The sequence below is a fragment of the Pygocentrus nattereri genome, chromosome 13 (genome assembly GCF_015220715.1).
Source record: "Pygocentrus nattereri isolate fPygNat1 chromosome 13, fPygNat1.pri, whole genome shotgun sequence".
Lineage (NCBI taxonomy): Eukaryota > Metazoa > Chordata > Actinopteri > Characiformes > Serrasalmidae > Pygocentrus > Pygocentrus nattereri.
In genome coordinates, this window is record NC_051223.1 from 33812943 (window position 1) to 33835856 (window position 22914).

Genomic DNA, 22914 nt, shown 5'->3' on the forward strand with positions numbered 1-22914 from the left:
AGATTACACTAAATAATGAAGAGATTGTATTCTACTAGACTAAAGAACCTGGAGGAGCTCTACTCTATGTGGAAATAGACAAGACTACAGCTATGGTTCACTTGCCCACACAAAGCAAATCTACAAAAAAAAAAAAAAAAAAAAAAACCTGTATCTGGCCCAGCCCAGACATGATCTGATCGTAAGTGGACAGTGCTAAGTACAACCATGAACAACTCCAATGCGCCTCCGGAAGTTGTCAGGAACACATATGACCTCATAACATTCACAGTGCTAGAAGAGCTTTCTTCATCTCCTCTCCTGTTTGTTTTCAAGCTGTTGCCAATCTGTGTAATCTCTTATTGTAACAGCTTTTAAATGTCCTCATACACTCACTCACAGTAAGACAAAACACACTGACAAAAAAAAAAAAAAAAACATAGGAAAAGACGAAATCTGACCCTAAACGGTCACTGAAAACACCCTGGAAACGTATGAAAATGCCAGGTATAAACAGTTATATATCTAGCTGTTCCCTCAATGACTCGAGACAGATGGTAACACAGGGTTTAAACACACACATACACGTACATTTTCTAAGCCACTTCTCCCTCAGGGTCACGGGGGGGTGCTGGAGCCTATCCCAGCGGAGATGGGGCGTAAGGCAGGAAAGCACCCTGGACAGATCGCCAGTCCATTGCAGGGCAGACAGGCAGACAGACAGACAGACAGACAGACAGACATACACATCCACACACACACACTCACACCTAGGGGCAATTTAGCATGTCCAGGTGGCCTGACTGCATGTCTTTGGACTGTGGGAGGAAACCGGAGAACCCGGAGGAGGGTATAAACAGAGCCCATGTATTTCAAATTATGAATTTGGTCATAACCTTTATACCAGTTATAACAAATAAGCTCAGATAACACAACACACAGACACACACAACTTTCAGATGTATACAACTCGCAGTGCAAAACACGTTAATGTTAGCTTCTTTGCTGAATGGCTGAATCAGAGATGTTTCAGTCATGTTTCACGAAGAAATAAAAATGCAGCAATAAATCGATAACCTCCCACTGAGTAGTGAGTTGCAGTCTGAGGCAGTGCAATTTGTTGTCAAGGCAGAGAACCTAAGTGAGTAATATACAAGGAATGACCAGTCTCTTTAGCCTAGCATGGAAACAAGCCAGCCCAGGGGCTGCTACACTCAGTCAGCTGCATCAGATCATGCCACAGCCTCAAGAGCCAGCCTGCATTATTAGTGTGAATGACTTGTAATATTTTCTTAATTTCAGCAGTGATTTAAGGTTGTAGATGTGAGCATCTGAGTGTGACATTGTTGAGATCTGTGTCTGTTATTTTGCCCAAAGTTTTTCTAACCAGCTCACAAGATAAATAAGATAAGAAATTCTTGTTAGTTTCTACAGTGTTTTTATTTGCATATGTTTGAATGATATATGGTGTTTTTACAAGCAATACATTTTTTAACCCAAGACATCTGATACTTCTCAATAATGAAATTAAATTAAATAATTAAAATTGCTTAATCATCTTATTTAATGCTATTTTAAGCTAATGCAGGTGCAGTTCATTGCCTTGAGCTACCACGTGGCCATTTATAATTTCAGTTTACTGCGAAAACTGTAGTGTTTGACAATCCAGATCCCAGATAATGGAGTACAAACGTCTAAAACTGTAGTGCCCAAATTTACACACAGATGATGTCGCTTTGTCAGCATAATAGGCACTCACTCTCATAATAGCCAGGTTAGTGTCGGGGTACTAGAGGACACAGTTAGCATTTAAGAAGTGTTGCTCTCCATCTGTGGAGCTTGGCCCTGCACCAGACTGGACATTGCCTCCCCAGAGTTCACGATGGCATCGCTATACATCACTGTCCCCATTAGCCACTGGAAACTAGCCCTAGATAAACCCCCATGCATCAGCAAACACCACATCACTTGCAGTCATTAGAGGCAAAATGGCTGCCACATCTGTGTGTGTCTGTGAGGATGAGCTGCACAGTTTGACCTCTCGAGCGGAAGTGGCAGGACACAGTATGGGTGGTGCAGGAGTTTGGCTATTAACGATAAGAGTTGGCTTCAGTCTTACACCTGAGAAGTGTCAGCTAAAATGGGCTGGATGGTATCATTGCCACTTAGCCAGGCTGATTTAGGAAGAGATGTGATGGAGAGATAGGAGAAAGAGGGAGAAAAGTGACCGGCCATCTCATCAGCGGAATCGATCCTGCCATCAAAAGGTCGAGAGGTCACCATCTCTCTGTGGCCACACTAACTGCTAATCTTTTCTGTGTGTTTTTCTACACATTCGAATTTGACTTCAGAACAACCCTAATATCAGCACAGCCTACATAACCACCACATATGGGAGCTATTTAAGGCGACAAAGGCCAGCACGCAATAGAAGGAACGTTTCTGCCACTTTTAATGGCTATTAGCACAAGCTGGCCCTGCTAGCATAATGTAGGAGTTTAAGTGAAAAGAGCATGCTCAGTCAACACGCATCCCCACGAGGCAGAGACTGCAGAAGCAGAACGGCAGGTCCTGTACAGGCAGCACTGTGCAATAAATATGCTTCTTTAAATAACACCCACTCTCTATAGTAAAAGGGAAACAATACTTGATCATCAAAGCATCGCTGTGCTATGATCAGTGGGGTGTCTGTCTACCACAGCACAAGGACTTTGGCTACTGCATTTGAATACCTAGTACTAATACTTGATCTGAGTGCTGACGATAACGACCATCAGGTTTACACATGTTCTTTCTGGTATGCCATCCTGAGTCTATGCTGTGTTTTTTTTTTTTGTTTTTTTTTTAAACTGATCTCATAACAGTATGCCACACCTGGGACACCATATGAATGTGGGTCCAGATCCCCATGTGGCATGATGCATCTCAGGACACACAACTTTGAGCTGTAGGTGGGTGATTTATCAAAAGAACTAAAGCTAAATTGCTGGGCTTTGCAGATGTGAAAAAAGAGTCTGTAGGAGGTTTAATTCATATCCTCACATTCTTTGGATTACAGTAAAATTGGCCTGAAATCATTACAAATTATTTATCTCTTGCTTTGCACTAGGATAATATCCATAAAAAAGCTGTATAATAACCGAGTTACTTTTAATGCATTATCTCTATTGCAGTGGCTTTTTCACACCTGCCCACACACACAAACACACTCAGACAGCATGTGCTAGCACGTCTGTCCCAGCGTGTGCGTGCGCACTAATCGTGAGCTGATAATGAGGACGGACATGGCCAATGATACATTCATCGAGTGAGGTGGGGGTGGAGTGGCTAAGCACATACCGTAATAACCAGTCCTCTCTCTCTCTCTCTCCACTAGTCTCTCCTATCGAACCGGGCAGGACACGGCCAACTGTGACACGTGCCGGAACAGCGCGTGCATAATTTACAGGTTGGTTTCTCTTCTTTTACTGGAGAAGTTCTGCAATTCTCGCTTTTCTATTTGGGTTTTTTTTTTTTTTTTTTTTTTTGGTAAGAGCTTGTGATGTTTCTCAGATTGCACTGAAACTGACTACTCATGTCAGGTTTAGACATCACCGAGGTTGGGCGGGCTCAGGTTGGGTCTAACAACCATGTGTTATTGTCACGGATGTCCGCTAAAGTCGAGAGGCAGCATAACAACAACATACAATGTAAAGTGTATTCAGCCTAAAAGTGTTTAGGAAGTTGTTCAAAGCGTTTGACATGACATGACAGATTAAAAGAATTTGATTTACACATCTGGAGTTTGGACAGACGAAAACTAGACTATATACCTCTATTTTGCTCATCACTGATCTGATGATGTCATTAAGGTCAACACTGCAATTGAGACTGTGGAGTTTTATTCAGCCACAGAACTCTGTGCTGTGGGTCGGGTCAACTTCGGGGAGAATGTCCTCAAGCTATATCTGGGTTTGCAAGCCCAATTAAGTCTCTGGTGTGCATACACATGTGAGAAAGATAGAGAGAAGACAAAATAAGATTCAGTTCTGGGAGTAATAAACAGACAGAAGTTAATGACATACTGAATTTCTGGTGAAGCTCCTCTAATGAGTCATTTTAGAGGTAGTGTGCACGGCACGAAATGCTGGGTCAGGTGTTTGAAAGAAGTGGGCAAGGCTGGAAGTGCTGGTGGCAGGGATTCACATGCAGTTAAAATATTCAATAAATATTCAAGAGGAATTTTAAACTGAACATTCCACTAAAAGCACACAGAATGTATTCTCCCTGCTTTCTGTGATTTGTGATTTTATTCCTTTCATGCTCTTTGTAACTAGGAATATTTTATTCTGATGCTACTTGCATGCTAGAACAACATGTGTAATTGCTGCCTTCTTAGTAATAAACTAATAGCTGGGAACAAACTTGTTATTTCAATTAAAGTACAAACCACCGTGTAAGTCTACACTAAAAGCTACACACTCATTTATTAGAGAACCAGAGTGCATATACACACTCAACAGGCCTGCTAGATCAAAACTGACCTTGTAGTCACAAACACTTATTAAAAAAGAAAGAGCATGTACATTTAAGAATGCAAACACACACACACACACACACACACACAAGCAGCTGTGCAACCACCAATGTTTCTTTGTAGCAAGGTCTGTGTTTCCATATGGAGGTTGTTCTGAACAATAGTTCAGTCAGTAATACCAATGTTCCTAACACTGAATAGAAAAGAAGAGCCACCAATATGAAAATGACATGCTAATTACTGGTGACTGGCTTCTGTTCGTTTTTAGCAACATGAGTATGCATGACTGAGCTATTCATTTAAAGCAACCCAGCTATCTGATGATCGTGCGTGCGTGCGTATGTGTGTGTGCACGTGTTCCCTGTGGATAGGCTTCAGAAGAGAGCAGAGGAGTTTGTTTGCTTTCTCTCTCTTTCATCAGTACTCACTAAATAGAACATCAGCTATTCTCATGAATCCTGCATCTGATGCATATGAATCAGAAAGCAGACATGCGGCCTCAGGACACAAAAGCAAGCTTTGTGAATCAACTAAGCTTTGGCCAAGATCCATGTAGCAGTCACATGACCCTGACTACCATGTCCTGAGACAACAGTTGTTCCCCATTATTAGGGTAACTACTGATTTTGTCCGTCCGTCTGTCCGTCTGTGGTGGGCTCCTCCATTTTTTACTACATATTTTATGTATGCAAGTACATTATTGTGCAAAAGCCTTATGTCATTCGAGATAACCAGATGTAAAGCTAATCATCTGGGCAGACAAAACTAACATCTGAATTAGGGCTGCATCAATACCGTTTTTTCCCCCAGACGGTGTATCAACATGAGTACATGTGTTTTTAATACTTGCCGATACCAATAATTACCGAGTGGCCTACTTAACAATTAAGTAGTTCTTAGCGTAAATGAGTCACGCAATGTGCCCTAACAGTTAAATCATGGTAACCTAGCCAATTTTAAATGAAGTGCATTACGTAACTATGCTACATTAGTTACCTTCCATCGCTTAGTGTTGCTGTAGAGAAAAGCGGGTTTTGTTCCACGTTAGAAAATGGCTTCTATACAGCTGTAAAGTACTTTTCATAGATTGTTTCATAGTGACGGATGAATTTGAGTCCATCTGCCACCACCTCAGCAACACTTCACTGTGTGAGTAGACCCTTATTCACTGCCCACGTCAATCATTTGTTTATGAGTGTATTCGATGCCAGTATCCGTATCGATGCCTCTCTGAATGAATACAAATAAACACCACATTGCGATTATATCTATTTTAGCATAACCATTTCCAAATTCCTCCTCAAGGAAGCCCAGCATTTACAGTTACCACCTTTATGTAAAACAAGTCATTCTTGGGTTTTTTTTATTTGTTTTTTTTTTAATTGTCGCTGTTTGCGTGTATTCTAATGTTAGTGTTTTACCGCCAAAAACACATAAACCAAGACATATATTCTTCCTTTGCCTCTCGAATTGAATTGTTTCTTAGATTTGATGTCTCTGTTACGTGCTCTAATTTTAAGAGATTAAGTTTCATGGAACATTATATATGACATAACATCTATACGTGTGTTTTGCGGTGCTGGAGCAGGGAACATTCTAGTGATTCTGTGGCCCACAAGAAACCCTGGGATGTATTCCAAAAAGCAGGATTTCTCAGTTAGCCAGATCAGTTAAGCCAAAAGTCAGGCTGGTCCAATAGGAGAGAAGGTAAGGGTAATTCCTAATGGACAGTCTTCACTTTTGGCACAAGTTACCAAGCTTACCAAGAAATCCCACTTTGTGAAACATCCTTGTGGAGTTTGAGAGTCATAATTTATCTTTTCATCCAAGCTAAGCCAACTTTTCAAGGCTGGCAGACTGAAATGGAAACTCACAACAATGAGTAATAACACGTCCAGAATTCAGTGTGGAAACATCAAGGACACTGTTTATAAATAGAGAAATAACTCTACAGGTTTTAGCAAGAGGCAGCAATATTTTCACACAATCCTAGCTGTGTGTGTGTGTGTGTGTGTGTGTGTGTGTGTGTCAAAAAAATAAATATTCTGGCATGCATCATTTGCTCCTGCACCATATAATCCCAAGCATTTTATACAGACAAAATAGTGACTGCACACAAGAACACAAAGTGAACATAAGCATATACATAAAATACATGTATATACTCCCTTTAACAGAATCGCACATACAAAGGTGTTTGTTCTGTTGTGTTTGCGAGTGAGGTGTGAGAGGAATACCAAGCACAGCTGTCTGATTGCTTTCATCTAAAATCCGCTCTGCGCGATCAGCAGTGAATAAAACATTAAAGCCTCAATCAGGAATTGCTGAAACATTGCCACAGCCGCCTCAGGTTAACCTTAGCTTTCTTAGTATACTAACAAGCACAATGTATATCTTAGGTTTTATTTCTATCGATTATCTTATTAATTTGTTTAAATAAAATACACTATATGTCCAACTCCCTTTCTAATTAGTGAATTCTATTACTTTAAGGTCCATTCATTGCTAATTCAGGTGTCCAACTATGCACACAGCTTGCATCATGCCCAAAGAAAAGCACTGTCAACAGAAGTGGTTGCACAAGAGCAGCAGCAAATGAGCCCAAGGTCACCACACCAAATGGTAAAAAATGCCTTGGTTATAAACCTTTCCAGACATCACTAATTCTCTTGATGCCGAATGCAATCAACCCCCTTCATACTTTACACTAATGCCTCTGATCCAGCCAATCAAGGAGTTCTGAAGAAAGTGCAGGAAACTGTGGTTGGAACTACATTCAGCAGGAAGGCAAATCTCCAGGGCCAGGGTTGGTGACCACTGATCTAGTGTGAAGCGTTCCCAGAAGAATAGAGGCTGTTACTGCAGGAAAGCGGGGACAAACTCTAATTTATCACCCTTGATTCCAGAAGAAATGCTGGATGAGGTGCAAGCAGGTGTCTAGAAACTACAAAAGCCTAGCCCAGGACTACACAACAATCCTGAATAGAGATTCTCCATTGAAAGAAAAACATTGTCCAGGACTAGGCTTAATCTTTGACTGGGAAACCCACCCATAGAGTAGCAGATGGGAGATGGGTGATTGCTGAGAGGAGAATAATGGGAGGGTCATGGAGTTTATGATCTTATCAACCACAGTATATCCAGCAGACTCTGCTCTGACCTTCACACTTCATCAGACCAGTCACTGTTTGCAAAAGCAAAAGGTCCCACAATTTCATTTTACAACATACTTAAAAATGAACAAACCAGAGATTGAAACTGTCACAACCAGTAGAGAATATACTTTTCACTGATGCTGCTGTTGTTATTCAAAAGCCTTTGTTATTGCAGTAGTTACCATTTGACTGGCAGTTGCAGCGATTCTTACTGGAGTTTTAATTAATCAGTAATAAATGTTAATTCTGAGATTAATAACATTAACTCTGGGGTATGCTAACAAAGCTTAGTTGGCATACATATTACCCCTGTACATAATTATCAATTTAAGGAAGATTACTGTTTACAAAAGAGATTACCATAATGTACTGAATTACAAACATGCTCAGCAAGAGTGGCCCAACCATTTCTGTGAAAAATATAGCCTAATCCAGACTGAAACAGAGCCCATCTGGACTGAGGAAAATGTGTGTACATATGAGTGTATGGGTAATGGGATAAACTCTTAGCTGAGTTTGGCAGGACTTCAGAAAGATATGGGGCACAAATTGCCTTCCAAAGAAGAGTCAATGCATGAGGAGATCGAGTGGAAAGCTATGCTTTATATAGAACGTGGCAACCTGACCGCAGCAATCCTCTGAAAAGGTGAGGCAAAATGTTGACTTTCAGTGAGGGTGCCAGAATCAAATTTAGCTGCGCCGTTCAAAGAGAAAGTGGTTTAACTGCTATCTAATTACACACAGCTCCATGAAAGCACTCCTCATAAGAGTGTATGAATCCTCTGGAGTGTGTGAGTCTGTTTGGAAAGCCAGAATTCAAGGCAACCCTATCATATAATTTGTAACCGTCACTCTGCAGTAAAGTGTTGCAGCAATATAGAAGAAACAAAACCCCCCATCAGCCTCTTAAGAGTGAGTGTGTGTGTTTAGTAAGATTCTTGTTATAAATGTAGGGCACCAATGTGCTCAATTTCCAAACCGTGATAATGAAGGATGAACCCTTTGGACTCAACTCTTCTGTAAATGTGAACTGACTCCTGGTAGAAGCCTTAATGATAAACAAAAACAGTCACGTTTAACAAGCAACACGCAACATTTTACAGTGCCACACCTTTGCCGAATAATTGAGAGGCGTTCATTACCTGGATGTGTGTTAGATGGTGCCAGGTTTAAATCATCAAGGTCATGGGCTCCTTCAGCAAAAACACTGTGTACCTTTTGGTTCATATATGTTTAGAAGACAATACAAATTCAGACTGTGCTACAGTAATTTAATTATAAACAGTGTCACCGGTTCAATCCCCAGAGCCGACAGCACATGACTGAGGTGGTCCTTGAGCAAGACACCTAACCCCCAACTGCTCCCCGGGCGCTGTGGATAGGGCTGCCCACCGCTCCGGGCAAGTGCGCTCACTGCCCCCTAGTGTGTGTGTGCTCACTAGAATGTATGTGGTCTTTCACTTCATGGATGGGTTAAATGCGGAGGTGAAATTTCCCCATTGTGGGACTAATAAGGGTCACTTAATCTTAATCTTACACGGCTCAACTTGAGTTGAGCTCACGGACGGACGCTGTGACGTTCTGCATTGTTCCTTCAAAGTCATTCAATCCACAGGTAACAAAGCAACTCCACACATTATGCTACCTCCACCATGCTTCACAAAGGGGCTGAGAGTGAGTCTGGTGCTTTGTAAACATAATGCTGTATAAGAGAAAGTAATTGAAACAGAAAGGTTTCACTGGGAGAACAGTTGAGTCATACGTAGAAACCCCTCGTTATCCCATTACAATCATTCTTGTTTAGTGTTTTACATCTCAAGTACAGGAGATGCCTGCAGATCATTATCTACCACCCTAAAGTTACAATCCTATGTTATGTCTACTAATCTTTGTACAAGTTCCCACTCCGAGGAGACAACAGCGCTGAGGAATGAGAGAGACTGAAATATTTTGTTATTCCTAGCTTTTCTAGTATCATGAGTGCAATAAGAGTCATGTCTGAGGTTCATGTAACGAGGTGGTTCACTTTCTTCTTACATCAACAAACTTTACTGAGCTTAAGTTAGACTGTCTTGATTTATTATTATGATTTATATAAAGATTATATCTTGGGGCTCACGGGTGGGGCAACCATCTAAGCGTTGGCCCTATCATCAGCAGATCACGAGATCGATCCCTGGTGATCTCTCTGGTTGGGTAGGATGGCTCCCTTTCTCCCTCCATCACTCAACGCGATGCTAGTCAGTGCAGGCCTCTGTTGGCTGACATCTGGCGGTTGGCGCGGTCCTCTGAGCACGTTCAGCTGTCCCGTGACATTGCGTGAGCGGCGGTTTGTAAAGAAGCGGTGGTTGGTTTCACAGGTCTCGGAGGAAGCCTGTGCTAGCCCCACCCTCCTAGCATTGGTAGTATCATGTGACTGGGGGAGACCTAAGTAGCGGGGTGGAATTTGAAACGACTAAATTGTGGAGAAAATCGGATATAAAAATGAATAAATAAATAAATGAAAGAAAGAAAAAGATTATATTTTAGGCAAAGGTAAAAATGCAGATAATTCCAATAATTCCAGGGTTCATATTTTTTTCTCTGTATTCTCCTTTTTGGATTGTGTGAGTAAGTACAAATATGGCTGCATATCCATCTAAATTTAGTAAATTCTTCATTAAAGCCGATAGCTTATGCTATTATGCTATTATGTCTGGTCACCATTGGGCAGAGGCAAAGTCTGAAAAGTCAGAACCATACTAGGCTCTCTTCCTCTCGATATATTCTTCCTTTATTCCTCTATTCTCCTTTCCCCATCCTTATCCTTCCCTTCATCTCTCTTTCCTCATCACTCTCATCTACTCTAACCCACCACGGTTTGAATGCTTAATATTTCATGCATCATATTGAGCTGAAAAGAACAGAACATTAAAAGGAAGGTGAGGAAGAGGAGGAAGAATATTAATTGAATCCTCCTGGAGTTTCAATCTTCCCTAATCTAGCAATTCATAGGGAAGCTGTACAGAAAGGACAGAGACAAAATAGAGGATTTCAGCACAAACCTCTCCAATTTCCATTCAACTAGCCCTGAGCCACAATGTCTTCAAAGGATTTCATGAGGAGACCTTATGATGTAGTAAATGATCTTGGTGGAGGAGCGTGCCAGTTAATGTTATGATCAAACTCAGACTGAGTAAAAGGAATGGGACAATCTTGAAGAGTTTTAGCTTGTTGCCTGGAGGACAGCTGGAATGACAGGGACCGAATTCAGAAGCCTCAAACAAGGAGTGCTGATCCACGACACGGTTCTTCTCCTGGCTCTCACTAAAGCAGATACAAGCTTGTGTTTAATGCTTTGTGAATACAGGCTCAGGCATAGCTCTCATTATGATGAAACAAGTCCCCAACTGTTTCAAATCCTTATTATGTTCACCTCCAAATGAGCTCTAAATACACAAGACATAAAGCCACATTCCAACTCTTACATTCCATATCAAGGTTCCTGCAAACTTTACCAACACTTCAGCGAGAGAGAGAGAGTGAGCTCAAGAGAGCGAGAGAACAAGAGAGAGAGAGAACACAAGACGGCGCGAGAGAGAGACTGACATCACCCCATGAGCCGAATGGGGGAGAGAACATCACTCTTGTGAGTGGCTTCACACTCAAGCATGCAAATACCATTAGACTTATGCTAACGGGAAAGAGACCGACTGCTTTACAGCACTGTGAAAACATGAGGCAGAGATGAGCAATGAGGCTGTACACAGAGATGTGTGTCTGTGTTTGTAACAGTAATGATGTTCTCCACACTCACACTGATAGCCCTGCTTTTCACAGAGCCAGCTGGTTGCCATAGATACCAGAATGAAGCTGGTGGATGTTGGGGTGTTCTGTGCGTCTGTGTGTGTGAGTGAGACAGAGATGGAGACGAGATCCTTTTGAGAACTTGAGAACTGTTTGATCTTTGTGGAAGAAAAGAGGTGGGATTGAAACAGAGAGGGAGAGCGAGAGCAAGAGAGCGAGAGCGACTCCGACAGACAGAGAGAAAAAGAGAGAGACAGACAGACAGACAGACAGACAGACAGACAGACAGGCTAAATGTTTAGGTCTCAGATGTTGCTATAGTGTAGTGGTTAACACCGCTGCCTTCTACACTGTACACTGGGGTTCAATCCCCCACCAGGGCAATAAGAATACACTATACCAATAAGAGTCCTTGGGCAAGATTCCTAACACTACCTTGGCCTACCTTTGTAAAAATAATCAAATGGTAAGTCGCTCTGGATAAGAGTGTTAGCCAAAAGCCATAAATGCAAAATGCAAATATAAAATCAGCTTTAGATTGCTGAAGATATGATGACAACAGCAGATAATTCACTTACATCCTCAGAAGACCTCTTCGCATACACTTTCAACACACTTGCAATTATCAGATTCATCGACTCAGTAAAGGAGCCGAAATTGCAAAATGTTCTTACGCAGTGCTGCTTTGAACATTTTTTGATTAACAACATGCATCACAATATTTTAGTTTTTGACCTGTGATAGGTGGGAACAGATGAGAAAGGATTAGGAGCCAAACTTAAAACATCCTATCAAAAATTATTAATAAAAATGCTCTAAACCCAATTAAACAGGACTAATTATGCTCTCTCTGTAATGACACATGCAGCTGATCAGTATTCAAGTACAGACAATACGCAAAATGTTCAAAATGCATGTCCAGGATATGCTTAGTGTTTTGACTGCTATTTAGTATCAAACTCCGCTTTACCGCCGTCCTGCGCTTAGGGTCAGAATGACCTACAACCGAGCAGAGCTCCCAGCAGTTCAAATATTTACACACTCATCATAGGTGTTTATCTAGGGGAACTGGCAGCACAAAAATGGGATATTAACAGTAATACGGAGTTCTGGAAGGCATTAATAGACTTTTTAAAGATTCAGCATCTCTGTGAGGCAAGATAACAGGGGTAAATATCAGCCTACATTTATGACATCATTACTGCTTTGATATTAGGATCTGGCCAATATTTTCTGTCAAAATAATGATGCATTAATTAGCCAACAATTTGGATAAAGCAGCATACTTGTGGCTTAAACGGATGTGTTTGTTTTCAGATCTGTTTATCCTGCTTCATTTGACCCACTGTCCTCTAGACTGAATTATGTAATCGATCCATATTATTAACCAGTGGCCACTACTGACACAGAAGTACCCATCACCTACTTCTCGTTTCAGTGCATCCTTAGTGTCAAACATTACCCCAAATCTCTCCAAACCATTAACACTTTATTGAAGGCTACTTACATAGGGCCTACATAACACAAGTACTGAATAACATTTATAATATATTTATAAAGCAATTTGAGTTATGTGTGTCCAACTTATGCTAGTAACCACAAAGTAATGTAAGATGTTCTATGAAGTAAATGAGATTGCATTGATATAGGGGACCTCAAATTAAAGAACATCCCTTTCATTTCTAACACTATTTTGAAGTATCTTTTCAGAGTAATGGAACGTCAATTACTGGCATAAGATGCTCATAAATAGTCATGTACCCCTTTATTATTACTTTATTACTTCAAATAAAGGTTTCCCACTGAACTGGACAACTGGGCAAATACAATAGAAACAATAGAAAAAAGGCTCAAAGAGATCAGTAGTGCTATACATCATCCCCAAACTAATTAGGCTTTGCACATGTAAGATGATGAACTTCAAGTCGACGATCAGAGATTTTCCACAAAGGAAACCCAAAAGTGCTTAAAAAAGGCATAATTAAAGAAAAAGAGTTCACTGTTGATCAAAGTTTCCAATTTGAGTAAAGTACATGGAGGAGCATCATATGTATTAATGCCTAAACAACGTAGCAGAAGTCCGCAATAATCATCAAGAACCACTCAACCACTGTGAATGCATGTTGCCATGTGTTAAACGAAACCAAGAGCACAGGGCAAGAACAATAATAAGCTTACAGGAAGAGAAAGCAGAGGAGGATCAAACTTCTTTCCCTTTGATAAAAACCACAATGCTACATGAAAGCGAGCTGTGCTAAGCTGCTCTTCTTACTCCTCGACAGAGGCAATGAGAAGGGATACGTTCACCTATCAAAAGCTTTGCCTCTCTAATTAGTGGCTTAGAAACAGCAAAATGTAACAAGGCTCTTTTTTTTAGACAACATTTGTGGGTGTGCAGGGCGGGTGATCAAACAGAAATGTCTGCAGGAAAAGGGGGAAAGAAGCCCAGGTCTGGAAGAACCAAGGGGTGAGATGGAGAGTCCAGAGAGACTAACATGGCAGCTTTTCCAAGTGTTCTGAACCGTCAGCTTCTGCTCTCCGCTGTGAGATGCTAATGAAATATTGACTCTTTCTGGCCTGACGCTTCACTGATGTTCTCCAGTTTATTTGGCACAGGCATGTTTTGAGTCTGGAAATGAATGTGATAAACATTTTCTTCTGACATGAGACTGGAAAGCAAAATGAGTTCTGTTTAGGGCTAAATAATAATGACAAAATACTAGAATTTCAATTCAACTGCTATGTACTGCAATATATTCAGCAATACATATTATGTTTAAACATTTGGCCTGCATTAATTTGACAAAAATAATTTAATGAATACTTCGATTTATCAAAGCATTTTATCAAGAAATACTTATCTACAATTGTGATTGGTTCAGATTGGTTCTAACTGGTTACACGCTTCTCTGATATGAGTACTTCAAAAGTCAAGCATTACTATGCAGTGCTACTCTGCTTCAGGCCTCAAAACAGTGGTTCTAAGTCAAAGACTTGGAAACCCCACACAACGCTGCTTCTGTTATCAATTCATCAGGTAACTGCTGTCAGAAAGGTTTCAGAACCGTTCTTTTCAGGAAGCGACAAAAATCGCACCATACAAACTCTAACCACTGCATGTTTTGGTCAGAAAGATGTCATTTTGATTTACAATGTCATTTTTGGATTGAAGCAGGGTGCTGGCTTTAGGGTCCACCATTGTGAAGACAGCATAACATGCTATCTTCAAAATAGAGGACCATAAAAATCAGTGTAAACCCGCTATAAACTGTTACCAATGGTGAATATATAGTTTTGTTAAGGCTTGATTCTAAGCTTTTTTGCTTACATAATAATCCTCTTTACCTTAATGGCTAGACACATTTTAGGACCTTTACAACAAATGGCTTTAGAAAATGTATTTAGAAGGCTTCAAGTCATTGCAATATGATTGCTATGAAAATTGCTTTTTGTCTTAAGCCTTTACACAAAATTTATACCAAGTAAGTACATTTTTAATGAGATTTAGCAGATTATATAATTTTTTGGAGAAAACTATAGTTAGCATATGTTTTAATGGTGTCCATGTAGACGTTAAAAATCATGAGACGAATGTAAATTGAGTTTGAGCGGGGGCAGGAAAGACGAAAGGATGAAGGACATCACTGGCCAAATGCTATTGAGTTTGGACAAATACAGAAGATAATTCACTCTGCTATTTTTACTTCTCAAACATTAAAAACTAAAGTTTCACACTGAATTAAAGTCACACATCTCACTGATAAATTATAGTATCTCCTAGTGTAAAACTAATCCAACTTGTATACGGCTCTAGTCCGAAGTCATTAGAGTCAGAAGAAAAACAGACAGCAGATTTACTTCTCGCTGGAAAGTTGTAGAGTTCTTTCGGTTTCTGTCTTCCCCAGTGCAGCAATCAACCACTTTACAGTGATATAACTCAATCTGCACTGAATGCCAGAGCTGTCTGAGCTGTGCCATTTGACCATAGCTGGAGGCCATGCTTTGACTGGGACGGCAAAGTCCCTGCCCTGTCGCTCTGTATGTCTGTATGTGTGTGTGAGAGCTGAATGCTTGCCATTCTTCTCAGAGAACACCAAACTATTCAAAAAAATGCTGAATGGCCAGGGTGTTGAAAGAGGTATTTACACAGTGTGACTAATCTAGAAGTTTAGAACATCATCATAACCATTTGTTCTTCTGAACAGAACTTCACATAAATGGGACAGATGGACTAAATGGTTTCTGACGCTGAAGGACAAACTGCTCCTGCCTGCATCCGTCAAAGACCGTAAAGGATTAAAGGGCTTTGGAACAAAGAAAGTCAGGCAGAGGCTAAGAGATAAACAGCTATAATGTAGCCATCATCATCACTTTTACTGCAGGATTCTGTGAGCAGCTTAGAGATGCAGCTTCTGACACCCACTCTAGCCTTATCCAGATAAATATCAGTGATTTGCCTGCCCCTCTCTCTCTCTCTCTCTCTGCAGTAGCGAGTTTAAAACTGAATTGATAAGGGCATAATTACAAGGGTCTGCGCTGTGATTAATTTGTTAATAGCAGCATTGCCTTCGGCCTTTGAGGAAATACCCAACTCGTACACACAAACTGCTGAGCGCTCAATAGAGCACCCTTAGCTCAGTTTTCTCATTCTTAGATGCTTGCACACACAAACACATGCACACACACTCATGCTTGGTGCATCCACCCTTCCAGCCAAACATTTTCTCCAGCGATTGTCAGCTAGTAGAGTATTTTTAAGATCGGAGGTTGTTCATAGTGTAAGATGTGCAGTCAGCATCTTTTCTGAGCCGCAGTGCATGCCGCCTTGTGTATTTTTAATAGTGTTTTTCCAAACCTCATCTTTTGAAATGCCAAGCAGGAAAATTCAAACTTGGTCAAACGTAAAAGCAGTGCACTGCTTTTTCATCCTCTTAAGCCTGAAAAAGTCCTGTAAAAGAGACTTTATTTTACATTTGAAAAGAAGCCGTGTGAGACCCGTGTCTAAAATAAACTCAGCCACTCTTGAATTGCCATGCTCCTAAAGCATATTGGAGAGGGATTTGGGGTATACAGTGTTAAAAGGCTTTCTGCCACCACTCACCTGAAGGTACTGTCAGAAAGTGAAGAGTATGACTCCCACTCTTCTCCATAACTACTCAACAGCATACAGACATTCCTCCCCACAAGGCCAAGCTATGGATGTTAACTAGACTTTTAAGAACGACTACAGCTAACTCTGGGAATTATTTTGCCTTCTGGCAATGCAATGGTTTTCTTTTATTCTTCTTCTAGGACAAAGGATATGAAATGGTTTTATTAAGCGTCCCGTTTTAAACAATAACAGTGAATAAATTGAAACAGAACACACTTTAAAATGGGCCAGAATTACATGCTGAAGTTAATGTCAAGTCAGCTAGCATGAACTTTATGCAGCACATGGCTGATGTCGTACAGATCCAGGTAAACAATCACAAAGTGTGCAGCAGTAGAGCTAACTTTCTGCTTTTTCCTACCTTCTCACTTCTCATGGAGGTCAACGCAACAGCTGGGGGCGGGGCTGCTCAATATATCAGTTATTAATGATTATTGTGATATCGCATTCCAGATAAGCGTTTCAAACAAAAGTGAATTATTTTTGGTCAAAATGCAGGACAGTCTTTAACTCTCTTGCATTACTGACTCATCAATGCATTTGTAATAAACAAGGCGTGGCTCAATTGCAACATACAACAACATAACTGCAGTACTAGTATTTTGGCTACAGTGTGCCAAAGTAGGACAGTGACAATTGTGTGCGCTCATGTCAGCACCTCTTTCCCATCTGTTGGAAAGGCTGTAGCTGGATGAATTCTGACTTAACTGATATGCTTCATTTCGCTGGTTTGAACTGTAGGCCAGCCACTAATCTTTCAGAAGCTGCTCTTGATCCAGAATACCCCCCACCAGCACCACCACTACTCCACCACCAATCCCTGTGTCACAGTTTAAGGGGACTCAGAATCCAGAGTCAGATGGCTAGTAGTTGTTGGATTAGACTCTGCTAACCTTGGAAGGGCGAGGGATACCGCTTCCATGAACGGCTTATTTTCCACCTCATACTCTTAAATAGCATGAGCACCATTACACTGAATCACTAAACAGAACTAACCACATCAAAAGGCTCCACTCCCACTCAGAAATTATCACAGCATATGGCTACAATATCACAGAGGCCATTAGTGCAGTACCAAATACTAATTGGTACTGCAGTAATGGCCTCTGTAATTAGCTGATCACAAACGGCTACAGTTAATTATTTCCGTGGAGGAGTATGCATGTTGCATCAAAATCAGACATTGCTACGCATTCCTACACACCACTCTTATAAACATAAGCACTTTGAAAAATAATCAAAACAACTCCAACCAGCATGCTGTGGTCTCACTGATGAAAATCTACTCACATGGGCTGTTTTTGTTCAGTCATGCTTTCCTATAAGCCAACATCACAATTATTTTAAATCTGCTTTACTAACTACATTTAATTTTGTACTTAACATGATAGGGCAAAAGGTAGTCAAATTTCCAGCATCCGGTAAAGGAACAGGCACGTGACAAGCTCCTAAAATGTCTCTAAGCTAAAAATACCATGTTTTGCCAGAGCAAACAGTCATGGGGCGTTGGGAGACACACCAGACACACCAGACACAGAGACGAAAACATACAGAAAACAGTTAAGAGAGCACTGGGGTACACAGTCTGTTTATCTGTACGTTTTAAGAAATGAAATCTAGGTCAAGTTTGAGGCCAAATGCATCTAAATGCACTTGTTTGTGTGTACTGACATCATCAAGGTCAGTGAAAGTTTGGCAGAGTAATGGACATTCATTTAGAAAATAAAGGCACCAACTGGCATGACTCATCAAAGAAGTGTGATGCAGAACAAAAAGACAAACATATACACAGCTCCCCAGCAGGAAGAGTTTACAATCTGAGCTGACAAAAGTCATTACAAACAAAGCACACACCCTCACATGGCAGCCTGAGAAACAAGCCCTACTGTCACTACTGAAGACGTAAGCAAGTACATGCATCCATGCCGGTATGAACAGGGTGAATAATGCCAACTGTAGTTGTCGCTTTTTGTTTGTAAGTTAGTAACACAAACGCTTCCATATAATCTTTTCAACATTTCAATATTCAACATTTCTGTGAAATTAAACCATAGAGGTTTACAAAGTCATTAAGAGAGATCTAATGTGAAATGCTATGTTGTGAGAATAATACAGAGGTAGCATCACAGTGGGAAGCCAATGGACATTTGGCATATACACTCACCGGCCACTTTATTAGGTACCCCTTGCTAGTAAAAGGCTGGACCCCCTTTTGCCTTCAGAGCTGCCTTAATTGTTCGTGGCAGACTTTCAACAAGGTGTTGGAAACATTCCTCAGAGATTTTGGTTGGTTTTTTGAGTTACTGTTGCCTTTCTATCATCTGGAACCAGTCTGCCCATTCTCCTCTGACCTCTCGCATCCACAAGGCATTTTTGTCCACACAACTGCAGCTCACTGGATGTTTCCTCTTTTTTGGACCATTCTCTGTAAACCCTAGAGATGGTTGTGCGTGAAAATCCCAGTAGATCAGCAGTTTCTGAAACACTCAGACCAGCCCGTCTGGCACCAACAACCACGCCACATTCAAAATCACCTTTCTTCCCCGTTCTCTTCCCCGGTCTGCACTTCAGCAAGTTGTCTTGACCACCTCTACATGTGTAAATGCATTGAGTTGTGGCCGTGTGACTGGCTGATTAGCTATTTGTGATAACAAGCAATTGAACAATTTATTAGCTAATAAAGTGGCCAGTGAATGTACATTACTGGCTAGCAAACTAAACTACTTGTTTAAATATACCATTGATTGCCTTTCACTATGCAAGTTTCAAGCCAAATGTCAGCATACAGATTTGGGTGCTTTTGAGCGGTAGTGAAAGTAATAGTTGGGTAACTTTAGCATGTCAATGGCAAATACCAACATGAACATCTTAGTGATACACCAATCCATTACCAATATTAGCATAGAGATGGACCTCATTAATCTGAACCAATATCAAGTCAAGAGATATACCAATATCATGTCAAGAGTCAACCAATATCATGTCAAGAATGACCGATGCACATTCACTACTGTTTCTTAGACATGGTTCAACATCATTAACAATGGTAATTGGCACAATCCAAAATAAGAATGTTGGTATATGATCATTAAAAGTACTGTTTTAAAATTTTATGCAAAAATTATACTAAATGACTTTGCACCTTCTATCACTGCATTTTGTGAAATCACAAAATACTGCTTCAAAAACAAAAATTACACGCGACGTTGCCTTGCTACTTTGAAAAATGACTGCTTTAACAGAAGAATTTGCATTGGATCAGTCCCCCATATCAGCCACCTGTGGTCAGATAGATTTTTGGTAGTTGTCTGTAATCCACCTGCCCTGTCTAGCAAGTGTAGTGGCCTTTGGTTACCCAAGGACGATTAGATGAGCATACAGTGATGAGAGCAAAGTTACTTTCCTCTCCAATGTGTCCAGTCAGTAATCTGTTTCTGTCTCTCTGCAGTGTGGAGCTAGACTTTAAGCAGCAAGAAGATAAGCTGCAGCCGTTGATGAAGAGGCTATGCTCAGCGGAGGACTCGCCCTTTCCTTCACTGCCTTACCCCCAGGAGGCTTACACCTCTACTCCCAAGCGCAAGGCCAAAGCAGAGGCCAAGAAACACGCTCGCTGGAAACTCTGGTTCTTATGAAAGAACACACAGCAGGACATACACTCTCTCACTCTTCGTTCTCTCCGCCTCCATTCTTCTTTGCTCCCTCCCTTTGCTCTTTCTCTCATTCTTTCTGGAGTTTCGTCATTTTATCGTTCTTCCCGTCACACTTTAAAGAGTGAAATAAAAAAGTATTCTGCGATTTGGATCCTGGACAAAGAGCCCAGCTATGAAATCTCAAAGCCTTCTTTGAAATAAAAATGGAAAAGTGGATCCTACTGGGATTGCATTTCCCGGTTTGGTGTCAGAAATGGAGAATATTTTTGGACTAATTTCCCCAAACAGAGCGTGAAATCCTCCTATTTGCAGATCGGCAAGGTGAGAAATGAGATTGGAATAACCTGGCTTAACCTTACTCATTTAAATATATCTAAAAACAAATCTACACACTAACAAATAATGATTTACACATGACTGGATAATGATATCTCTATTCACTGCTCACCTATAGGACCTGACTGTCCTCCTATTTATTTGTTTATTTATTGGCTTTTTTGTTCATCTGTCTTATGGATGTACTGGACATTGGTCTCTCATTTTCACAAAAGAAAAAAAAAAGAAATCATTTTCAAACACTTGGACTGAAAAATGTAATTGCCCTTCTTGGACATCAACATGACTGGAGTCTCACTATAAAGACAAAGCACAATAACACTCAATAGATACTCTTAGAGAAGATAAAATGGACTCAATGCAGGAAGGCAGAAATGGACATTTGGGCAAAAATGGAAGGACATTCTTATTTGAACTACAAAAAAAAGAGAAAAATTTCACACATATATCTCAAGTTTCTATATAAACCCAAGTTTCTGAAGATCTATACATCTACTAACTTTGAGATACTAATTTAAGGGGAAAAAATGAGTACCACTTATTTTTCTATATTCTTAATATCAAGCATTAAATTCAGATTTTTTAATATATACTGTATGAACTTATCTTGCTTCAGTGTTTACTGGATTATTAAAATGCTCAAAAGAGGAAAAAGAAGGAGAAGATTATTCCTGATGGATCAGAACGACGGAAGATCCATTTCACAGAAGTTTCACTGAGGAATACAGCAAGGATTACCACGATGTGCTTTCCTTTGCAGTAAATGATATAGCATGTTAAACACACCGATTCAGCTGCCATCACGCTCAAACAATACACAATGTAATAGTGCGTAACAGATGATAGCTGGACTGGGTCTATGGTTGTGTCATGTGCTCGCGGAAATGCCACGTTGTTCTCACCTTCATCGTTTTCATAAAGAAGGATGGAGTAATGTTGTCCAAAGTGTAGCCTGGTGCCAAGCACGATGTCCACGCCCTCAAAAATCTCTGCTTCCTTCTCCAGCCAACACAAAATACGTCCATTTGAACCAGAAATGTAATCATGATCTTCACTTTCTAAGAAATAATATTTATATAATGTAATGTCCTAATAATCTTGCAGATAAACTATCAAAGGTTGTGTGGAAGCTAGTATTCTAGGTGGCAGGGAATCTAATCAGGGCTAATTCCACCTCCGGGAACAGGACTCACATACTTTACAGAGCCACACGGATAAATCCGGGCATTCTGGGTAAGGCACTACTGAAGCCAAAAACCGCATCAGACACTGGAAGCACGTGCCAAAGTGTTTAACAAGGGCAAACCGATCCATCTTTAGACCATGACCTCCAAAAGTCACAGTATAATTCTCTTCAGCAAGGCTGTCTGATCTCCTGTTCTCCACACCTCTGCTTTCTGCCAGCTAGATTAAACACCTTATCTCATTGTTTATCTTGTATATCAAAGGATTTGATTTACAAATAGTTCTACTGTAGCGTGAAGAGAGACCTAGATGTTATCTGTACCTTAAAGAAGTGCAATTGATTCACTATGTGCAATATTGTGCATTTTATAATGTTTTTAAAATCAAACAATTTAATATACATAATAAAAACTGACAAAACTACAAAAAAGACGTTTCCTCATCTGAGTATTTGGCCCTGTTATAAGTTTTCAGACTAATAACAATGACTGACTGAATAACGGTGCTTGTTGTATTATAACTGCTTTTTCGTTGAGCTTTTTTTCCTTATTTGCATTTATGTTTGTCATGAAACACTGCATTTTAAAACACTCTCAGGCACTAGAGCCAGAGACAACGGACTGCTGGTTACTTATGGGTGCCTTTACGGATAACATTTACAAAACTAAACATGTCAGGTATGTAACAACACAAACATCACAGTACACTGTGCAGTTTGCATCACGGTACGAAAAACGAAGCATTTATTCAACATTCGTTTCGCTTTTATTATTTTGGTCCACGTCCACTTGACTAAACAAGGCCAAAGAATTGGGTGAGTGCATATTTAAACAAACACAAAAGTTTAATTAGACACAAAATGTAAATTATGTAAGAGGCAGGGGATTTTTTTCATGCTTTCATTGGTATCTCTTAAAGGAATAGTATAGCATGTTTTTGAAAAACAATGGAAACTAGGAATGTAAATGCTTAATAAATTGACCGTCAACCAACAATTGTTCGCTCAATGCAGAAAACATTCATTCCATTTCATTTTCAATAAACCACAGCTCCTATTTGAACTTCCACGTCGATCATTCAAGTTGAAGAACATTTTTAAACTGTATGCATGAGGGTGCAACAGGCAATCCTGCTAGATTGGCCTACTAGAAATCA

At 40.3% G+C, this 22914-nt stretch overlaps 2 protein-coding genes across 5 annotated transcripts in view; one reads left to right on the forward strand and one right to left on the reverse strand.

Annotated features, from left to right (window-relative positions):
- The window catches only part of insyn2a (inhibitory synaptic factor 2A), a 43674-nt gene extending 20860 nt beyond the window's left edge, over positions 1 to 22814 (forward strand). The window contains exons 3-4 of the mRNA XM_017701262.2: positions 3356 to 3427; positions 20037 to 22814. Coding sequence (XP_017556751.1) covers positions 3356 to 3427; positions 20037 to 20220 — 256 coding nt within the window. The 3' untranslated portion in view covers positions 20221 to 22814. The remainder of the gene's footprint in view (positions 1 to 3355; positions 3428 to 20036) is intronic.
- The window catches only part of dock1 (dedicator of cytokinesis 1), a 312984-nt gene that overhangs the window by 144215 nt on the left and 145855 nt on the right, over positions 1 to 22914 (reverse strand). The window lies entirely within an intron of this gene.